Here is a 19,680-nt window from a genome sequence, read left to right on the forward strand (position 1 = left end):
TGAAATTACTTCAAAAACAGATCATCCAAAACTCTGATCAGATGAAGTTTCGTTCATATTAATAACCTCCTGACAACTGCTATAAAGTTAAAGGCACGTGTAATGCGCTTTGAAGTATGTTTACAGCAATCTACCTGTCATTGGAAGCAATGAGTAAAATGTATACGCATATTCTTATAAAAAAAGGGCTGCATATTTGTCAAACATGTCTTACAATATTTTAATACAACATAGGTATAAAAGATTCCACTAGCAAATATGGACAGTGAAGTAGTTGTTTTAGTGGAAGGGGGGGGGGGGGGTTGTTAGCAACCAAATGCCTCAGTTATATTTGAGCAGATTTTGCTCTATTACAAGCAAGTAACTTGTCATTATGTCATATGGCTGTTTTTGTTCTTTTTTATTATTTACTTGATGTTGAATCTTACTTGGAAGTAAAATCCTCAATTCACAAGTGGTAGAAGAATTTGTGTTATTTTTAAAGGCCCATTTTATAACTTTATACAAACATGGTGAGATTCTGAGAAGTCCACGGTGACCTTAGCCCATTCACCATAATGTAGGTATCATTTTCTTGCACTAACATCTTTTTCCAAGTGGCGGAACAATGAAGCAAGGTTAACTTGTCATTTTACTAGAGAAATAGGTTAGTTATCAAGAAATGTAGCAAAATGGGCTTTAATTTATCTGCTTAAGTTTCATTTGCAACACTACTACAGTAGGGCCTGTAGAATTCTACTAGCAAGAAGCTTCTTGGGTTGCTTGCTGTAAGATACATTAGAGAATGTGAAGCACAGTGAATTATACCAACTGTAACTTAAAGAAACATATTTCATTCTGGCAAAAAAATATTATGCCTACATAGTGGTACATGGTCTTAAAAAATAAAACTTAATAGGAAATGCTCAATGACCTAAATAATTATAGCCTAGAGGAGAAATGCGAAAGAGGTGATATGATAGTAACTTTCAAGTATATTAACAGGCAGGGTCGGCTCCAAGGGGGGGTATTGGGGGTCAATGCCCCCTCAAAAAATATTGATATGATCATACGCTTTAAAAATAATAAATTGTTATGTAATGCTGCATGCTGGGGGCAGAGTTAGCTGCCGAACTGTGAGGTTGCATCACGCATCGGCAAGGAGCTCCATGTCTTTAACCCTATTAATTTTACCTAACGATCGTGAGTTACTCATTTTCTTAAATAATTGACCATGATAAGAATATGATTGTATCATATAAATATGTCTATAAATGGCTACCGACTTCTATCGATGCCTCAAAAGTGCAATGTGATCTTAGCCCTGATGATTAAGGGGTAAATTGTTTTTAATGAGCTTTTGCACTGGGGGTCTAAAGTTTAATGGTTCTGTTTTAGTGCACTGCATATGATTTAGACTTCATTATTTTACCTAGTGATTAAGCACATATGCTACAAATATTAATAGTGGGGCATAAGCCAGCTAGAAGCTACACTTCCCTGCAGGATATGTAGGTCTGCTCTTATTTTGACTGTAAATACGTGCCCCCCCCCCCCCCCCCCCATTTCATTCATTCTGGAGCCGACCCTGTTAACAGGCTTAGTAAATCTGAAACTGTGAGTATTCTACACAAAAAGCGAAATTCCAGAAAAAAATGTCATGATCTCAGGTCGAGGCATAGTAGGTACAAGAGTAATTTGTGGAAGTATTTCTTCAAAGAAAGGGTAGTTGATGCATTGAATAAACTTGCATTAGAGGCGGCAAGGACTAACTCTGTGGAGGACTTCTAGAATGCCTGGTATAAGCATAAGTCTCTAAACTAGCTAAGTTTACACTTTTAGGACATTTTGGGAAGACTTGTTGGGCCGTTGGTTCTCATCTATGTTTCTATAATAGACAATGGTCATTGAATATTATAATAAAGGTTTCTGTGATGAATGATGTCGTGTGTTGTTCACAGTTATGTTTACAACTGGTCATTATCAATTTGTGACTAAGGTGACCAATACCTATGAAGATGTCTCTGCAGCTGCATTAGTTAGAGTAGTTTCCTAGGGAGCATTGTCTATATGCCATTGCTGTAGAAACTCTATTCTCTCCATTTGTTTTCTTTCACAATGAAGATTTCCCTTTTATGAATGATTGTTCTAAGGTCTTGTGTAATGTTTTATCAATATAGATGCTCTGACAGTGTTATTAGCTGCTGCTGCTCCCTTAAAGGGACAGTCAACTCAAATTTTTCTATTTTTTTTAAAGATAGATAATCCCTTTATTACCCATTCCACGGTTTTGCACATAAAACATAGTTATATTAATACACTTTTTACCTCTGTGATTACCTTGTTTCTAAGCATCTTCTGATGGCCCCCTGATCACATGACTTGATCTATTGACTTGCATTTAAACCAATTAGTGCTGTGTTGTTAGAATCCACGGGCGTCAGCACAATGTTATCTATATGGCTCACATGAACTAGCTTCCCCTGTTGTGAAAAGCAAATACAAAAGAATGTGATCATGGGGCTGTCTTTAGGGACTTAGAAACAGACAGTAATGTTGAGGTTTAACCCCTTAATGACCGGACCATTTTTCAATTTTCTTACCCTTAATGACAATGGCTATTTTTAAATTTCTGCGGTGTTTGTGTTTAGCTGTAATTTCCCTCTTACTCATTTACTGTACCCACACATATTATATACCGTTTTTCTTGCCATTAAATGGACTTTCTAAGGATACCATTATTTTCATCATATCTTATAATTATTTATTAATTTTTAATACATTTTTCCCCCCTCTACTTTCTCATTGGTGTCAGTGGCCAGCTAATCGCGCGCGCACGCGCGCCCCCGCGCCCCCACACGCTCCCGGCACCCGGCGTGCACATAGCACTTACAGGAACCGGATGCCGGGTAGCGATGGGCCGCCCACCCGCCTCCCTGATATGCTACCACCCACCAACGAACCGGCACCATCGCTACCGGTGCAGAGAGGGCCACAGAGTGGCTCTCTCTGCATCGGAGTCTTCTGAAAAGGGTATTGCAGGATGCCTCCATATGGAGGCATCACTGCAATACCTTGAGAGCTGCTGGAAGCGATTGCGATCGCTTCCAGCACTCTCTTAGACAACTGACGTACCAGGTACGTCTATTGTCATTAACTGTTAGTTAATGCATGACGTACCTGGTACGTCAGTTGTCATTAAGGGGTTAAAGGTTATAAAGTACAGTATGTTAATATAACCATGTTGGTTGTGCAAAGCTGGGAAATGGGTAGTAAAGGCATCATCTATCTTTTTAAACAATAACAATTTTTGTGTTCGCTGTCCCTTTAAGATATACCATTCTTGAAAAACACTGCTAATCATTATGGGTACATTACTTATTAATATAGTTAAAGGGAGATGAAACCCTCATTTTTTTTCTTTTATGGTTTAGAAAGAACATGCAATTTTAAACTACTTTCCAATTTACTTCCATTATCTGAATTGTTTGATTCTCTTGATATCTTTTGTTGAAAAGTATATCTAATTAGGCTCAGTAGCTGCTGATTGGTGGCTGCACATAGATGCCTCGTGTGATTGGCTTACCCATGTGCATTGCTATTTCTTCAACAATGGATATCTGAAGAATTAAACAAATTAAATAGCAGCAGTTAATTTGGAAAGTTGTTTAAAATTAGATTTATCTATCTTATGGGATTTTTTTTCTGCATTGACAAATTCTGGTGTGGTTGGATCAAACATACTCTGGATTAATCTAAGCTTCTGAAGTGAACATATATGTAGCTAGTTATTATTATTTTTTCTCATTGGGATACATTTTTTTTATTAATCAACCATGGAATGGTATCAGACAATCTTGGGGATATCTTTTGCTATAAACACATGATGTGTGTGTGTGTATACATTGTGTGTGTGTGTAGTATGTGTGTATATATAATATATGTATTTGTATATGTGTGTGTGTGTATATATGTGTGTGTATATATGTATGTGTATATATTTATATGCATATATATATGTGTGTATGTATATCTGTGTATAAATGTATATGTGTGAATGTATGAATATATACTGTATATGTATGTATGTGTGTGTGTGTATATGTATGTATATGTGTGTGTGTGTATATATGTATGTGTATATATTTATATGCATATATATATGTGTGTATGTATATCTGTGTATAAATGTATATGTGTGAATGTATGAATATATACTGTATATGTATGTGTGTGTGTGTATATGTATGTATGTATGTATATGTGTGTGTGTGTGTATGTGTGTGTATATATGTGTGTGTATATATGTATGTGTATATATTTATATGCATATATATATGTGTGTATGTATATCTATGTGTATAAATGTATATGTGTGAATGTATGAATATATACTGTATATGTATGTGTGTGTGTGTATATGTATGTATGTATATGTGTGTGTGTGTGTGTATATATGTATGTGTATATATTTATATGCATATATATATGTGTGTATGTATATCTGTGTATAAATGTATATGTGTGAATGTATGAATATATACTGTATATGTATGTGTGTGTGTGTATGTATGTATGTATGTGTGTGTATGTGTGTGTGTGTATATATGTGTGTGTATATATGTATGTGTATATATTTATATGCATATATATATGTGTGTATGTATATCTATGTGTATAAATGTATATGTGTGAATGTATGAATATATACTGTATATGTATGTGTGTGTGTGTATATGTATGTATATGTGTGTGTGTATATATGTATTTGTATATATTTATATGCATATATATATGTGTGTATGTATATCTGTGTATAAATGTATATGTGTGAATGTATGAATATATACTGTATATGTATGTGTGTGTGTGTATATGTATGTATGTATGTGTGTGTGTATGTGTGTGTATATATGTATGTGTATATATTTATATGCATATATATATGTGTGTATGTATATCTATGTGTATAAATGTATATGTGTGAATGTATGAATATATACTGTATATGTATGTGTGTGTGTGTATATGTATGTATGTATATGTGTGTGTGTGTATGTGTGTGTATATAACACACACACACAGTACAACAAAACTAATTTTGTCCAGTAAAATATAATAATTTCTAAATAACATATTGAGTAGCTTTTTCAATGACATTCCAAAAATGAAATACAGCTTTTATCTAGTTGTTAACCTCTATATGATGGCAGAATGACGTCACATCAACAGCTGCCCTTATTTAATGCTGTAGGACTTAAGTTAGTTATCTTATTTATCTTATTTTATCCGTTCAAATTCATCCAAAATATCTTATATCCTAGGGGAAGTCTCTTTTATGTATATAGATTATTTGTGTATTGGAGCAGTGTTTACATTTGAAAGTATAACACTTTTGATCTAGCTTTCTATTTTGTCATCAGTTGCTTTCCAGTATTCAAAACAGAACTACCTTGTTTGCACGCACGTGCTATTGCTTGCTGCATAGATATCTAGCTGGACATTATCACGTACGGGTTATTGTAAAATGAGCTAAATCAGTGAGTTTATTCTTTCAGTAAAATGAATGTTTTCTTTACCATGAAAGCCTGTCACTGCTAAACTGTCTGCACCAACCCACAAGGCACGGGAGATATGTATTTCTTTCCTTTTACATTGTTTCTCTTTATTAATATCTAAAAAAAAAAGGAGAATTTAGCAAATGAAAATTCTTCTTAAATGAACGTTTACTTTGTTAATGGTGTATTCTCATCTTTGCAAAGTCCCATAATCCTCCACCTGGTTGAAATTGGCTTGAAATCACTCTGTGCATTTTTTAGTAGCAATTAGCTCTGTCTGTTCATTTCTTGCCTTTGATTTTTTTTCTCTTCAACATGCTAATAACTGTTTACCTCACAGAAAAGCTGCATCTGTGTGTGGCAATGAAGACAGACAGTGCTGAGTGTTTTGTCTGTGGGCTTGGATGCTGTGTCGGTGTCGTGCTGTTCAGGGTACAAGCTCACAGCTTTTCTTTGGCGGTGTGCTGCAAATTAATTTTCCTTCAGATCTGATTCAATCAAGGACCAATGTTCATTATGTTTAGAGGGGGGAAGAGTGAAATTATGCTTTAATTTTGTTCAAATACCTCCATGAAATCTGTTATGTGAAGAATCAAATGTAAAGGGACATGAAACCCATACATTTTCTTTCATGATCAGATAGAGAATACAATTTAAAACGACATTCAAATTTACTTATATTATCTAATTTGCTTCATTCTTTAGATATCCTCTGTTGAATAAATAGCAATGCACATGGGTGAACCAATCACACGAGGCTTCTATGTATAGTCACCAATCAGCGGCTACTGAGCCTATTTAGATATGCTTTCAAACAAAGGATATCAAGAGAATGAAGCAAATTAGATAATGGAAGTAGATTGAAAAGTTTTTTTTAAAATGCATGCTCTTTCTAAATCATGAAAGAAATAAAATGTGAGGATTAAACATTGAGGAACTGTAGGGTGACTTAGTTATTGGCTTAGGATGTCACATCCTTAAAATGATAAACTATGAATCAAGCTATGTCTGTTTGACTAGCAGTTGTTACATAGAAGCCAATTGCTGTTTAATTAACATTTTCTGTTATTTTCTACTCTAAATCTTTGTATATTAAAAATAAAGTTAAAGTGAATGTCAATTTTGATGCTAAAGTGCACGTTTTTTAAAAATTCGATTAAAAACAGGGGCACTTTAATTTATCAAAATTTACATTTCACTCCTGTTGAGAAAAAAAACGTACCTTTTAAACTTGACAGCCGCACCCGTCGCAAAGCCTCTTCCTGGGTCTAAAATGAGGAATCCGGCTTCCTCCAATCACGGCATTGAATCAGACACTGATTCCCCCGGGGGGGAAGCTGTGATTGGAGGATGACCTATCCATCATTTCTGACATCAGAAATGGCTTGCAACGACCGGAGGAAGCTGGAGCTGCTGTCAAGATTAAAAGGTAATTTTTTTTTCTCAACAGGAGTGAAATGTAAATTTTGATGAATTAAAGTGCCCCTGTTTTTAATCGAATTTTTAAAAACCGGGCACTTTAGCATCAAAATTGACATTCACTTTAAGATTCATTTGAGATTTTAAAAAAATGTTTCTTTTAATTTCTCAATTGCTTTTTAAACAACATTTAAAAACTTGCACCGTAATATATTTTTGGGCTAATGATTTTTGAGATAGAGCATTTTTTTGCTGAGTGGCACAATGATGCTAATTAGTGAAAGAAGTATGCTAATTCTTGTCACTGTATTCTTGATTAGTATAGAATTAGCATTATGATAGCCTTGAGGTTTCACCTCATAAATTGAACAGCACACCAACAGTATAGTCTCCTGCATTAATACAATTACACTTTTCTGACCATTTTTATTAATAAAAAACTGTTTGAATTCCCTGCTTTCCCCCAAGGTTAAGCAACTCAATATGACCTATCTGGAGCTTCTAAAAAACACAGGTATTGGAATATATATATATATATATATATATATATATATATATATATATATATATATATATATATATATATTTAAATTATAAATATTTGTTTTTGTAAAGTATGTAAAGAGTTATTCATAATGGTTAATGTTCACTATAGCTTGGCAAGGACACCATTCATCTTATTCCTAGAGGGAAGGCTTGAGGGATAATAATGTCAAAATTAAACTTTCATGATTCAGATAGAGCATGCAGTTTTAATAGACTTTAATATTTACTTATCAAATTGTGCCTAGACTTTTTATATGCCCACTTTATGAGCACCAACTACTACTGAGCATGTGCAAGAGTTCACAGTGTATATGTTTGAGTCTGTGATTGGCTGATGGTTGTCACATGATACAGGGTCTGGCAGATTAAAGTAAAGTTTAATATTTGACAGAAAAATCTACTGATATTGTATTTTTATTATGCACTTGTTGATTATGCAATTCTACTGTATTTAATGGTCTTTTAAGTAATGGTTCCAACAGCATCATTATGTGTTACTGGCTATTTTGTTGTCCAACCTTTTACCCCTGTGTTAAAGTAACCCTGAAATATTTTGAAATAATAGTGACAAGGTGCATTGTTACAAACACTGGAGATCCAAGCAAACTAATCTACGATTTACTTTACTTTATAAATTATTATTATTATGTTTATTCGCTAAAGGATCCACTTGTGTTTTTGGGTTGTTTTTTTAAACAAATTCATAGACTACAGCAAAATTTGTGATTTTTTTTTTTATATTTGTCTAAATCAGAATGCGCATCTTCTGATACATTTCAAAGGAATGATAAAAAGTACAAATGAGTAATCATGTTTCAGAAAGCCTCTTTAAATACCCAAAGCTTTTACCCCTTCAAAATGTAGATTTATTTTTATAGTTGTACTCTCACATAGGGTAGAATTAATTAAATTATGCTGCATTCAGAGAATATATGTATTATTAAAGATTTACTGGCATGGATAATAACCATTTGGTGCAATACGTCCATTTTCTGTCTTGCTTAGAAGTAGGTGATAATTAATTGAACACATCGGATATACAGTTTAATCTGCACATCATAAAATTATACATGCACACACAAATAACCAGATTTATCTATAAATTCATCTGAACACACACACACACACACACATATATATATATATATATATATATATATATCTGTAACAGAAGAGGGAAGACAGCGCACCTCCGACTCAAGGTAAACAGTTATATTGTTACAAATAGCACACACTAGTAATGCAACTTACTAGAGCAATATTTAAAACAAGCCTTCAGTATAAATGAAGTTAAAGACCAGCGTGGCAAAGTCCGCAGTGATAGGAAGGAGCAGATTGAAAATGCCCGGCTGTTCTTCTCAATGTGTGGTGAAACAGCATACGTCACTGGGCGGCCTTCCAACTCCAGCTACGGATCCACAGGACTCTTGAGAAAGCTGGGTTGTTACCGGCAAAACGCGTTGAGCTCTTTTGGTCATCCTGTGGATCCGTAGCTGGAGTTGGAAGGACGCCCAGTGACGTATGCTGTTTCACCACACGTTGAGAAGAACAGCCGTGCATTTTCAATCTGCTCCTTCCTATCACTGCAGACTTTGCCACGCTGGATTTTAACTTAATTTATACTGAAGGCTTGTTTTAAATATTGCTCTAGTAAGTTGCATTACTAGTGTGTGCTATTTGTAACAATAAAACTGTTTACCTTGAGTCGGAGGTGCGCTGTCTTCCCTCTTCTGTTACAGCTTCTTGTGAACCTTCCGGTGGATTGGGAACCCATCATCTTTGTTGTACAGCAGCACGATCACCTTCTCAGCATTTCACTCCAACAACACTTACAGCCAGAGTTTAATTTCTCTGTTTCTAACGTACTCCAGGAAGACACGCTGTTTGGTAATGTAGCGCGGCTTCTCCTCTTTTTGTTTTTTCATATATATATATATATATATATATATATATATATATATATATATATATATATATATATATATATATATATATATATATATATATATAAATAATATACATATACAGGTAGCCCTCAGTTTACGCCGGGGTTAGGTTCCAGAAGGAATGGTTGTAAATCGAAACCGTTGTAAATTGAAACCCAGTTTATAATGTAAGTCAATGGGAAGTGAGGGAGTTAGGTTCCAGGCCCCTCTCAAAATTGTCATAAGTAACACCTAATACATTATTTTTAAAGCTTTGAAATAAAGACTTTAAATGCTAAACAGCATTATAAATCTAATAAAATAATCACACAACACAGAATATATAATTAAACTAAGTTAAATGAGCAAAAACATTTGCTAAACAGCATTATAAACCTAATAAAATAATCACACAACACAGACTTCACTTGCATTTTTCTGCAAACAGTTCTTTCGATGCATTCCAATCTGGACTGATTTATAGACAGGAAGATCTTGTTCCTTTGAAATCTGCTCGATAGCTCAGGTCTGGTTAAACTGATTAATTTCAGCTTGCTTGGCTTTGCTGCAATACAAGCAGACAGCTCCACCTACTGGCTATTTTAATAAATGCACTGCTTCTCAATGCTTTTCAATAGCAGTCACATAACTGGAAAAAAAGTTGTTATTCTGAAACGGTGTAAATTGAACCGTTGTAAAACGAGGGCCACCTGTATGTGTATGTGTGTGTATATATATATATATACACACACACGAATAAATATACAGACTCTTTCTGTGTCATTCTCCTGTATTGTAAATTGAGTGCTTTAGGATACTACAGAAAAAGTTTTAAACTAATTTTTATACTTTGGGGAAATACTTTATCATTTAAAATTGTATGTGTTATTGAATGATACTGAATTATAAATGTATCCAAATACTGTTTGTCTGTTTGAAAAATAATGAGAACAGTCTGGTATTCTTAGGATGTTGCAAATATTATTAGAGAAATATCTGGCCTATAGGGAATACATACCAAGTCAAACGAGAATAGGAGTTAAAAGGAGGTTAAAACAGAAGCAACTATAGCATATCAGTGAGCCTTGATAATATACATCATCAAGGCTTTGGTCTTTGCTTATGGAACAATTAGTTCAGCTTTTTAACCAGCTACTATTTTCTAGAGTAGTTCCAAATGGATAGAAAATTGCATATGTAGTACCACTTCATAGAAAAGGCAGTAGGGGAAATATTGGTAACAAATTGGTTAGTAAGACAAGACAGCTTTTAAGTAAATAATTGGAATTTAAAGGGACAGTAAACATTAAAAAAAAACGTATCTATTTAAAAATATACCTTTAATAATCCTAGATTTAAATGTTTCAAACTCTTTTTAATTTTAAATTTTATAAATATTATCTTTTTTTTTTTTAATTAGAACGTTTTTCAGACTGCCCCTCACTAAATCTGCTTCTGCCTGTCATTACCTCTTCCACTAATCTCTATTAATCGGTAGAGTCATTTGATTATTATGTAGGCACGTGTTTTTTCTCAAAACATAGAAACTTCTGAAAAATTAGATCCGGCACAGCAGAGAATCAAAACGGACTGCAGGTGCATCAGGCATAGAAGAAAAAGCTAAAAAAAATATTTAATATTTATAATAACTATTTTTACATTTATATTATCTTTTTAAATATATTTTTATGTGCTTATTTAAAAAAAAAAAAGCACATTTTATTGAAATTTTATTTTTATTGACCACATGCCTTCAGCGATTTGTAATTAATTTATCATTTTTTTAGTAGTTTATATATCAATCGTATTTATTATTCTTTATGAAAGCTAAAATGATAAGACCTTCCTGATTTCCTTTGACAATCTCCTCAATCATGAAACGTCTGATCACCATTTTTTTTTAGCGTGCACAACGAATAATAAATATGATTTATTTATGAAGCGGTAGTAAATGAAAATAGTATTGTGGTGTTTTATTGTTTTTGAAGCAAAGAACTTGTGCTCCGGGAGAATATTTTGCTGGGCTCTCTCTACCTTTACAAACTGGCAGCGATTGTCACTATTCCAGTTCCCTCTACTGCGATTCCTACTCACCCTCTCTAATCTATCACTGTCACTAAAAGATATGCTAGGTTGAGTAGGGACCGCGGCAGAGGGAAATGGAGGGCTAGCCGGGGAAGACTAATCAATATTTTTGGAAGCGCTCTGTCATACAAATCAGAGCGGGAGGGAGGAGCTCCCGCCCGTAGCTTCATATTTGAAGTCTGTTATTGAAGAATTGGTGATTTCCGGAGCAGCTCTTCCCGCATCTTTGTATTTCTCCCCAAATGGATGGTAGACCGTCAGTTCTTCTCTTTATACCCCCTCCGTCTCTGTTCTCCTCCTGCATCACTCTTTTCCCTATGTCTCTCTCTGCGCCCCCCACCTGTCTCACTCTGCGCCCCCCACCTGTCTCACTCTGCGCCCCCCACCTGTCTCTCTCTGCGCCCCCACCTGTCTCTCTCTGCCCCTCCATGTCTCTCTCTGCCCCTCCATGTCTCTCTCTGCCCCCCCTGTCTCTCTCTGCCCCCCCTGTCTCTCTCTGCCCCCCCTGTCTCTCTCTGCCCCCCCTGTCTCTCTCTGCCCCCCCTGTCTCTCTCTGCCCCCCCCTGTCTCTCTCTGCCCCCCCCTGTCTCTCTCTGCCCCCCCCCCTGTCTCTCTCTGCCCCCCCCGTCTCTCTCTGCCCCCCCCCTGTCTCTCTCTGCCCCCCCCGTCTCTCTCTGCCCCCCCCTGTCTCTCTCTGCCCCCCGTGCAGCTTTTTAGGAGCGGAGGGATATAATCAGACAACTTCCTTCACTCAGTTTAGAAAAACAGCAAAACTATAGGAACAAAAAGACGGTCACTAATAGCTCTTGTTGGGAAAGTCCCTGTGATGAATTTTAGCAACTACAAAACCCTCATCGTATCGCATCGTATTTCAATGTCTAAAGCCAGCACATTCCCACTCTTTACATGTGGTCATTTTGTGAGTTACACTGATCGAAGTTACAGCACCGAAACAAAAAAGGGGGCGTGGCACTCTTAGTAAAGCGCGGCATCGATATAAAACATTTAGAAACAGTGAAGGAGGCGGGCTAACGTTAATGATTGACATATCATTTTGTTAAATAAAAATAAATAAAATTATACATAAACGTTTAGTTTATTATTACAATACATTTTAAGTATAAAAAATGGATTTTAAATATAAATATGTTAATTGATTTGATGCAAAAAAGCAATGTTTACTGACCCTTTAAGTCAAACTATTTACAGAATCGTAGGCACATGATTTTACCTTAGTGTGAGGCTGAATATAAGATTTGACTATACAATTAAAATGATAAAGCAGTGTATAACAGGCAATATAATTTAGCTAAATAGTTCTATGCATGTGCACTATTAGATAAACTATCTAGCTTGTAGTTCATTGTAAAGTATGTTAATTAAAAGGAAAACAACAGGGAGAAATAATTAATGAATTTGAAGTATAAGTGGAGCACAGGAGGGTTATCAGAGGAGTGCCTCATGAATTAGTACCAATCCCTGTTTTATATATATGTAAGTGATATTACTAGTGGGCTTCAATTCACTTATATAGGTAATTTAGCAACACAAAATTAATTAACATTTGTACATGCTTGCAGAGCTAAATTAAATAATTCACAAATGTATTGAGCACCCACAAAGCAAACCAAAATTGTCTGGAACAGATGCTTTATAAAAAAATGCTAGCAAGTATATAGATACTAGATTTCCTCATATGGTTATGAACTTCCCCTCATATGTATGAGGCACAATGCATCTCTACAAGGGTGAACATTTAATAAATAAGCACTATTGGTATCTTGTAACATGGAATCATTATAAATTAGTGTTTAACTTGATTGTGGTTGCAATGAAGATAGATGTGATAAACCTCCACAAAGTAATTCTTAGTCATAACTATTAGTGTTTGATAGCTATCTCAATTTACAGACATGTGGAAACACTATGGAAGAATGCATGTGCCACCGCGTATGCCAATTTATATGGATGGCGGTGGTTAACTGTTTTATGAATCTGGAGTAAAAAAACAAATGCTCATTAAAAGCAAAAGAGACAGTTACAGACTGTAAAACAATAACAATGAAACAGCCGTATATATATGGCTGTTTTATTGTATTTGTTTTATAGCTTGTAATTGGCTTTTTTTGTTTGTAATAAATATCTATTTTAATAACCTGATATCCTTTCTTCCATTGGACCACCGTTGCAGTATGGTGGGTACTAGTGAGTTAAATAACTGAGAATGCTTGCCATAGTGATCTTCATTTGTGAGTGATATTCTTCTCACTTTATTTATTGAGGTTTCCATATGCTGTTTTACACTTTGTGGCACTATTTTATATCTATCCAGTTTGGTTTCTGATATTGTGCCTGTGTCTGATACATTTCTGGCTACAGTGGAAGTCATCATGACCTCTTTTAAAACTTTTTGAGTTTGCGTTTTTATTTTACTTGTTTACACTGTTGATTTTTCATTATAGTTTTATACAGGTTATGTGCCTGTATTATTAGCCTTCTGTTTAGTGGCTGTGATTTTAGTTATTGAAATGGCTTGACACATTTGCATGAAACGTGACATTTTATGTCGGATTAGCAGTATTGACAGTCACTACAAACTGAGAGTTTGAAGTAAATCAGATCGAGGCTTTATGGGATATTTAAATGTGAAATCAGTACAATTTTCAATATGGTCACTTTAGCCAAAAACCACAACAATAACTACTTGACCAATCATTATGTAATATGGCACAGAGACTTCATTTGGTAGTTTGATGATTTCTTTGGTGAAAGATGAGCAGTAGTTCCAGAATTATAGCATTTTAAATATAGACATTTCAGTTTTGCATTTATCAACTGGAAAAAGACTTGCGTTTTTTCTTAATTATTTAAAGATAGGGAGACATAGTACTATAGCAGCAAAACAAGTCAGAGGGTTTTGGTTGTGACTAGTGATATTTGTCTCATACAATATGTACTTGTATAACTTTGATTTACTACTTTGTCCAGCATGAGGGACCTTATCACGATAAATATATCAATAATTATACTTTTTTTTTTTTTTTTAGTAAAGACTTAGCTAATTTAATATTTGAAACACATTTTTAAATGTGGTAAATAATCTCTTGAAGGACATTTTTCATTACTATAGTGATAACAGAACGAGTTCTAAAGTTGAAGACGACAACTTGAGGTCATCTATAAGAGCAGTTCTGTTTATGAATTAAGTATATTTTCTCATTCATGTAACTCAAAAATAAATGTTTATGGATACACGACTGGTTTTAAATGTTCACTGTGATTATTAAATGATATCAAAACCATTTATATTTGTGCACAAACAATATTTTCTAACTTTCTTTACAGGAGTTCAAGTCATTGTTAAAAAATGGTTCCAGCTCCAACATCGATCACAAGGCCTCACTGTTCTCCAAGGTGCAGATGGCAGTGAGACCGGAAGGCGAAGGATTAAAGTTTATTTGCTTTGTATGTGCTTTGCTAGCAGTTGTTGTTGCATTTGTAGTGGCAAGATTGTTTTAGGCCATTGGCAATAAAATATGAAAGAAATAACATTATTTCTATGTTTTGAGAGAAGTAACTAGGCTCTGACAGTTAAACTATGGTGTTATGTATTTTAATATCATATTTTTAAAATTTGAGAAACATTTTTGCTTTTTGTTTTTAATTTCCATAAGAGCCTAGAATTCCTAGAAAGTGTATTTTTCTTTCCTTTTTTTTTTTGCATGTATGAGTATCGTTTTGTTTTGTCAACTACGCAATTATAAAACTGAAGCAGTGATACATACTTGAACATTTTACAAAAAACACTTTACAAAATAAAAATGTTACATGCTGGCGTTTGTGTGTTTTCGTATTGGACAACAAACCCAAGGTATAAAATTTGAATTTCTTGATGTGAAAATAATTTCACATTGTAGCCATTTTCTGTCTTGTATGTCGTCTATATCCTATCAATAGCTTCATTAAGAATAATTCATATTAAGATCTCATAATGTTTAAGATTTTAATGCAAATCTGATTACACACATGCATCTATATTAAATATTCTTTTTTTTTATGAAATAAAGAGCTTAAAAATAAAGCAAAAGTAAGCTGTGATTTCTTATGATGTTTTGTATTTTTTATTGTCACAATAATCACTTAAAACAGAAACAATAATTGTTTTTATTCTGTGATTGAAGAAACAGTTAAAACATGCAGGATACTATAAATTAGGTATGTTTCTTGCTATGTAACTAATTCTGTAATTACATGTTTGCAAAAGTGTGAAATCCCAAAAGCTTTATCTAACAAAGTAGGCTGAGAAATATGTATGTATGTGGGTATATGTACCACTTAGAGACAGACACTGCAAATACTGATTCATTTCATCTCATCTAAATATAGTATCTCCATCCTGTGCATGAGTAACTCTTCAGTTTGACTGCTTCGTATACAAGAAGAAGTGATTGGATAATTGTGCACCATTTCATTTTAGACGAGAAGCAGCGATGTGTACTCTTATTTCCTCTAGATAATTAAAATCTGCAGACCGCAACCAGTAATGTGTGCTTGTGTTTTGAAAATGTGTTGTTGTTTTGAGTTGCAGCATTTTGCATGTGGATGCAGTGCAGCAGATATCTGATTATATTGCATTGCAAATGTATATTTAACAGCTTTAAACCTTCAACGCTGTCTCTTTGTATCCATTGTTTTAATCCAATAACATCAACTTTTATAAAAGACATAGGATCGCCTTTCTTGGTTCCTCATTGCTAATGGAAGCATATAGATGCTCTTTTACTTACGATAGGGTTACAACCCTATAAACCCATCATAAGTTGAAAATATCGTAAGTCAAGAATACATTTAATACATTACAGTACAACTAACCTACAAAACTTAGCAACATAGCTTTAGCCTAATTAAACATGCTCAGAACAAAATCATCTAAACACGTGTTGAATATCTTATGTAATTTATAGAATATGTACTTACAGTACAGTATTGAAAGTGGGGAAAAAATGGTTGTATGGGTAATCACCATTGACATTTGCAGAATGTTAGAAGCATTGAACTAAACTAAGTTAACATTTGAAGAAAGTTTAAAGCATTGAACTAAAATGAATCGCTGAATGATGGGGATGCTACAGCGTCATGGTCATCAATTGCTCCCTCTTCTAATGAGGCTTGAGAATAGCTGGTAGAAGGCACTGGGGCACTTGTTGATGGCTTTGCAGGCAATAGTGTTATTTATTTATAAAGCGCCAACAGATTCAGCAGCGCTGTCCATGAGTAACAAAGATAAAAGGACAGTACAATATGAGACACCAGACAAAATGTAACAAACAAATACAGGGGGAAATTGGGAGCCCTGTTCCTGTGGGAACTTACAATCTAAATGGGTAGGAGGGTGAGAAACATGAGATGGGGACTGCAAAGGTGGGAATGATGTTAGTGTGAAAAGAATTAAGAGTTAGATGAGGGCAACTATTACACAAGTGGAATTCATTAGTTACTGATTTGGTGATGGGCTTCCCTGAACAAGAAGGTCTTTAGGGAGGGTTTAAAGGAGGAGAGGTTGGGGAAAGCCTGACAGCTCGAGGAAGTGTGTTCCAGAGGGTTGGTGCCGCACAAGCGAAGTACTGTAGTCTAGCATGGGAAGAGGTGATGGTAGAAGAGGCAAGGAGTAGATCGTTGTTGGATCTTAGGGGACGGTCTGGAGTATATTTGTTGATGAGTGAGGACAGGTAGGGAGGCTGCATTGGTAAGGGCTTTGTAGGTCAGAGTGAGAATTTTGAATTTAATTCTGCTGTGAATGGGGAGCCAGTGAAGGGACTCACAGAGGGGTGCAGCAGATACAGAGCGTCGGGAGAGGTAGATTAGCCTAGCAGAGGCATTTAGGATGGTTTGAAGGGGGGAGAGGCAGGAGAGAGGAAGGCCAGTTAGTAGGTTATTACAGTAGTCAAGCCAGGAAATTACTAGGGAATGGATTAGCCGTTTAGTAGTTTCAGCACTCAGAAAAGGAAGAATTTTGGAGATATTGCATAGGTAGTTGCGACAAGATGAAGAGAGCGATTGGATGTGGGGTCTGAAGGACAGTTTGGAGTCAAGTGTAACTCCTAGGCAGCGGACTTGGGGTGATGGGGAGATAGTGGTGTCACTGACAGTGATAGTAAAGTTAGAAACTGGAGTAGAATTAGATGGGGATTAGAAGAAGCTCAGTCTTGGACATGTTATTTTTAGGTGGTGAGAGGCCATCCAGGAAGAAATTCCAGATAAGCAGTCGCTGATGGACAGGAGGAGAGAGTGCAGGGATGGGATAGGTAGATCTGAGTATCATCAGCATAGAGGTGATAATTCAAGCCATAGCTACTGAGGAGTTTACCCAGTGAGGAAGTATAAATAGAGAAGAGGGCCTAGAACAGAGCCTTGAGGTACTCCAACAGACAGAGGCAATGAAGAGGAGTTGCCGCCCGCAAATGAGACAGAAAAGGACCTATTAGAGAGATAAGAGTGTATCCAGGAGAGGGCAATGTCACAGAGGCCAAGGGAGCTGAGAGTCTGTAGGTGGAGGGGATGGTCAACAGTGTCAAAGGCAGCAGACAGGTCAAGTAAGATAAATATAGAATAGTGGCCATTGTTTTTAGCAGAAAGAAGCCTGTTAGTAACCTTGGTGAGGGAAGTCTCAGTTGAGTGTTGGGGACAGAAGCCAGATTGCAGGGGCTCAAACAATGAGTTTGAGGATAGGAAGGGAGTTAGGTGATCGAAAACTTGTTTTTCCAGGACTTTTGAAGCTAGCGGAAGCAGTGATATGGGGCGGTAGTTTGCAGGAGAATTTGGGTCGAGGGATGGGAGTGACCTTTGCATATTTGAAGGATGATGGAAATGAACCAGTAGTAAGGGATCGGGTGAATAATATGTGAGTAAGAGCTGGGTTGAGGGTATTAGATGTGAAGGGATAGGGTCAAGTGGGCAGGTAGTGAGGTGTGAGGAAGACATTAGGGAACTCACTTCATTCTCAGTGGTTGGGGGGAAGGTACTGAGAGTGGTGGAGGGGGTGAGCGGGAAAGTTCCAGTCTTGTGGTGGGATGTTACTTTGGATGGTATGTGTTTTGTTGAAAAAGTAGTCTGCCAATTTTTGAGCACTAAAGGCAAATGAAGGGGGTGGTGCAGGTGGATAGAGGGGAGTGTTGAAAATGGAGAAAAGACGTTTGAGGAGTGAGAAGATATGAGAGAAGAGAAGTAGTTTTGCTTGGCTTCAGGAAGATATCAAGTATTGACTGTACGGTTTGTTAATTCTTTTCATTATATATTTCTATATATCAAGCAAGGGCATCCTGTATCTGCCTGTCAGCTCTTGCAAATCTCTTGTAGTTGACATCCATTTCTTCTATCTGTACGTCACCGCTGATAATAGCAGACACCTCCAATAGTTTATTTGCTGTGAACTTTCTTGGGGTCTCTTCTTCATCTGCCTCAACTTCTTCTTTCTTCCTCCAGTTCTGTCAGCTACTCAATGGAATTCTAACAAGCGCATGAAAATCCTTTTCATCAACGTCCAAGCCTAGATGTTTGCCAAACACGAATATCTTGTTACTTACTATTTGATCTACAGCAGAATATTTGATAAAGCCTTGAATGTGTTCACATACGTCTTTAAAACTTACTTCCAAATGCCATTCATGTATTGCTATGTGACTTCTTGCCATGCTGCAGCAATGTTCAGCATGGCATTTAGAATGTTAAAACTGTTACAAACAGTGTAAAGCCAGATTTAGTTGCTTCAATATCCTGAGCAAATGTTTGGCGTAAACAGTATACTTTGAACAATTGCACGTTGGTCCATTGGTTGAATGAGTGTGGTTGTGTTCAACAATAAACAACCTTAGTATGTAGAGGGTATGGACTGTTTTGTTTTTTTTAAGCATGTCACTCGCTTTCTTTTCCTCCCGGTGGCTGTTTGCAGTGTGTAGTATAATGCCGGCCGGGAAGTAGTGTGGCACGCCCACAATGGGTGGAGCTTGTTCAGCACGAGTTTTGCATGCTCTTTTTCACTTCTGGGTAATAGGAAGTGATGCTTGATTGGCTCCTGTTCCGGTGAACAGAGAGCGGGTGTTAGCGGGGGAGAGTCCGGTTTATGTCTAGTTCGTTTTTTATTGCTCTGGTCCGTGGGAGGTCAGGTAAGC

At 35.9% G+C, this 19,680-nt stretch overlaps 1 protein-coding gene across 1 annotated transcript in view; it reads left to right on the forward strand.

Annotated features, from left to right (window-relative positions):
- Positions 1-15,610, forward strand: part of CDKAL1 (CDK5 regulatory subunit associated protein 1 like 1) — a 2,417,072-nt gene extending 2,401,462 nt beyond the window's left edge. The window contains exon 16 of the mRNA XM_053714792.1: positions 14,858-15,610. Coding sequence (XP_053570767.1) covers positions 14,858-15,031 — 174 coding nt within the window. The 3' untranslated portion in view covers positions 15,032-15,610. The remainder of the gene's footprint in view (positions 1-14,857) is intronic.
- Positions 15,611-19,680: the final 4,070 nt, after the last annotated feature.

This window comes from Bombina bombina, chromosome 5 (genome assembly GCF_027579735.1).
Source record: "Bombina bombina isolate aBomBom1 chromosome 5, aBomBom1.pri, whole genome shotgun sequence".
Classification (NCBI taxonomy): domain Eukaryota; kingdom Metazoa; phylum Chordata; class Amphibia; order Anura; family Bombinatoridae; genus Bombina; species Bombina bombina.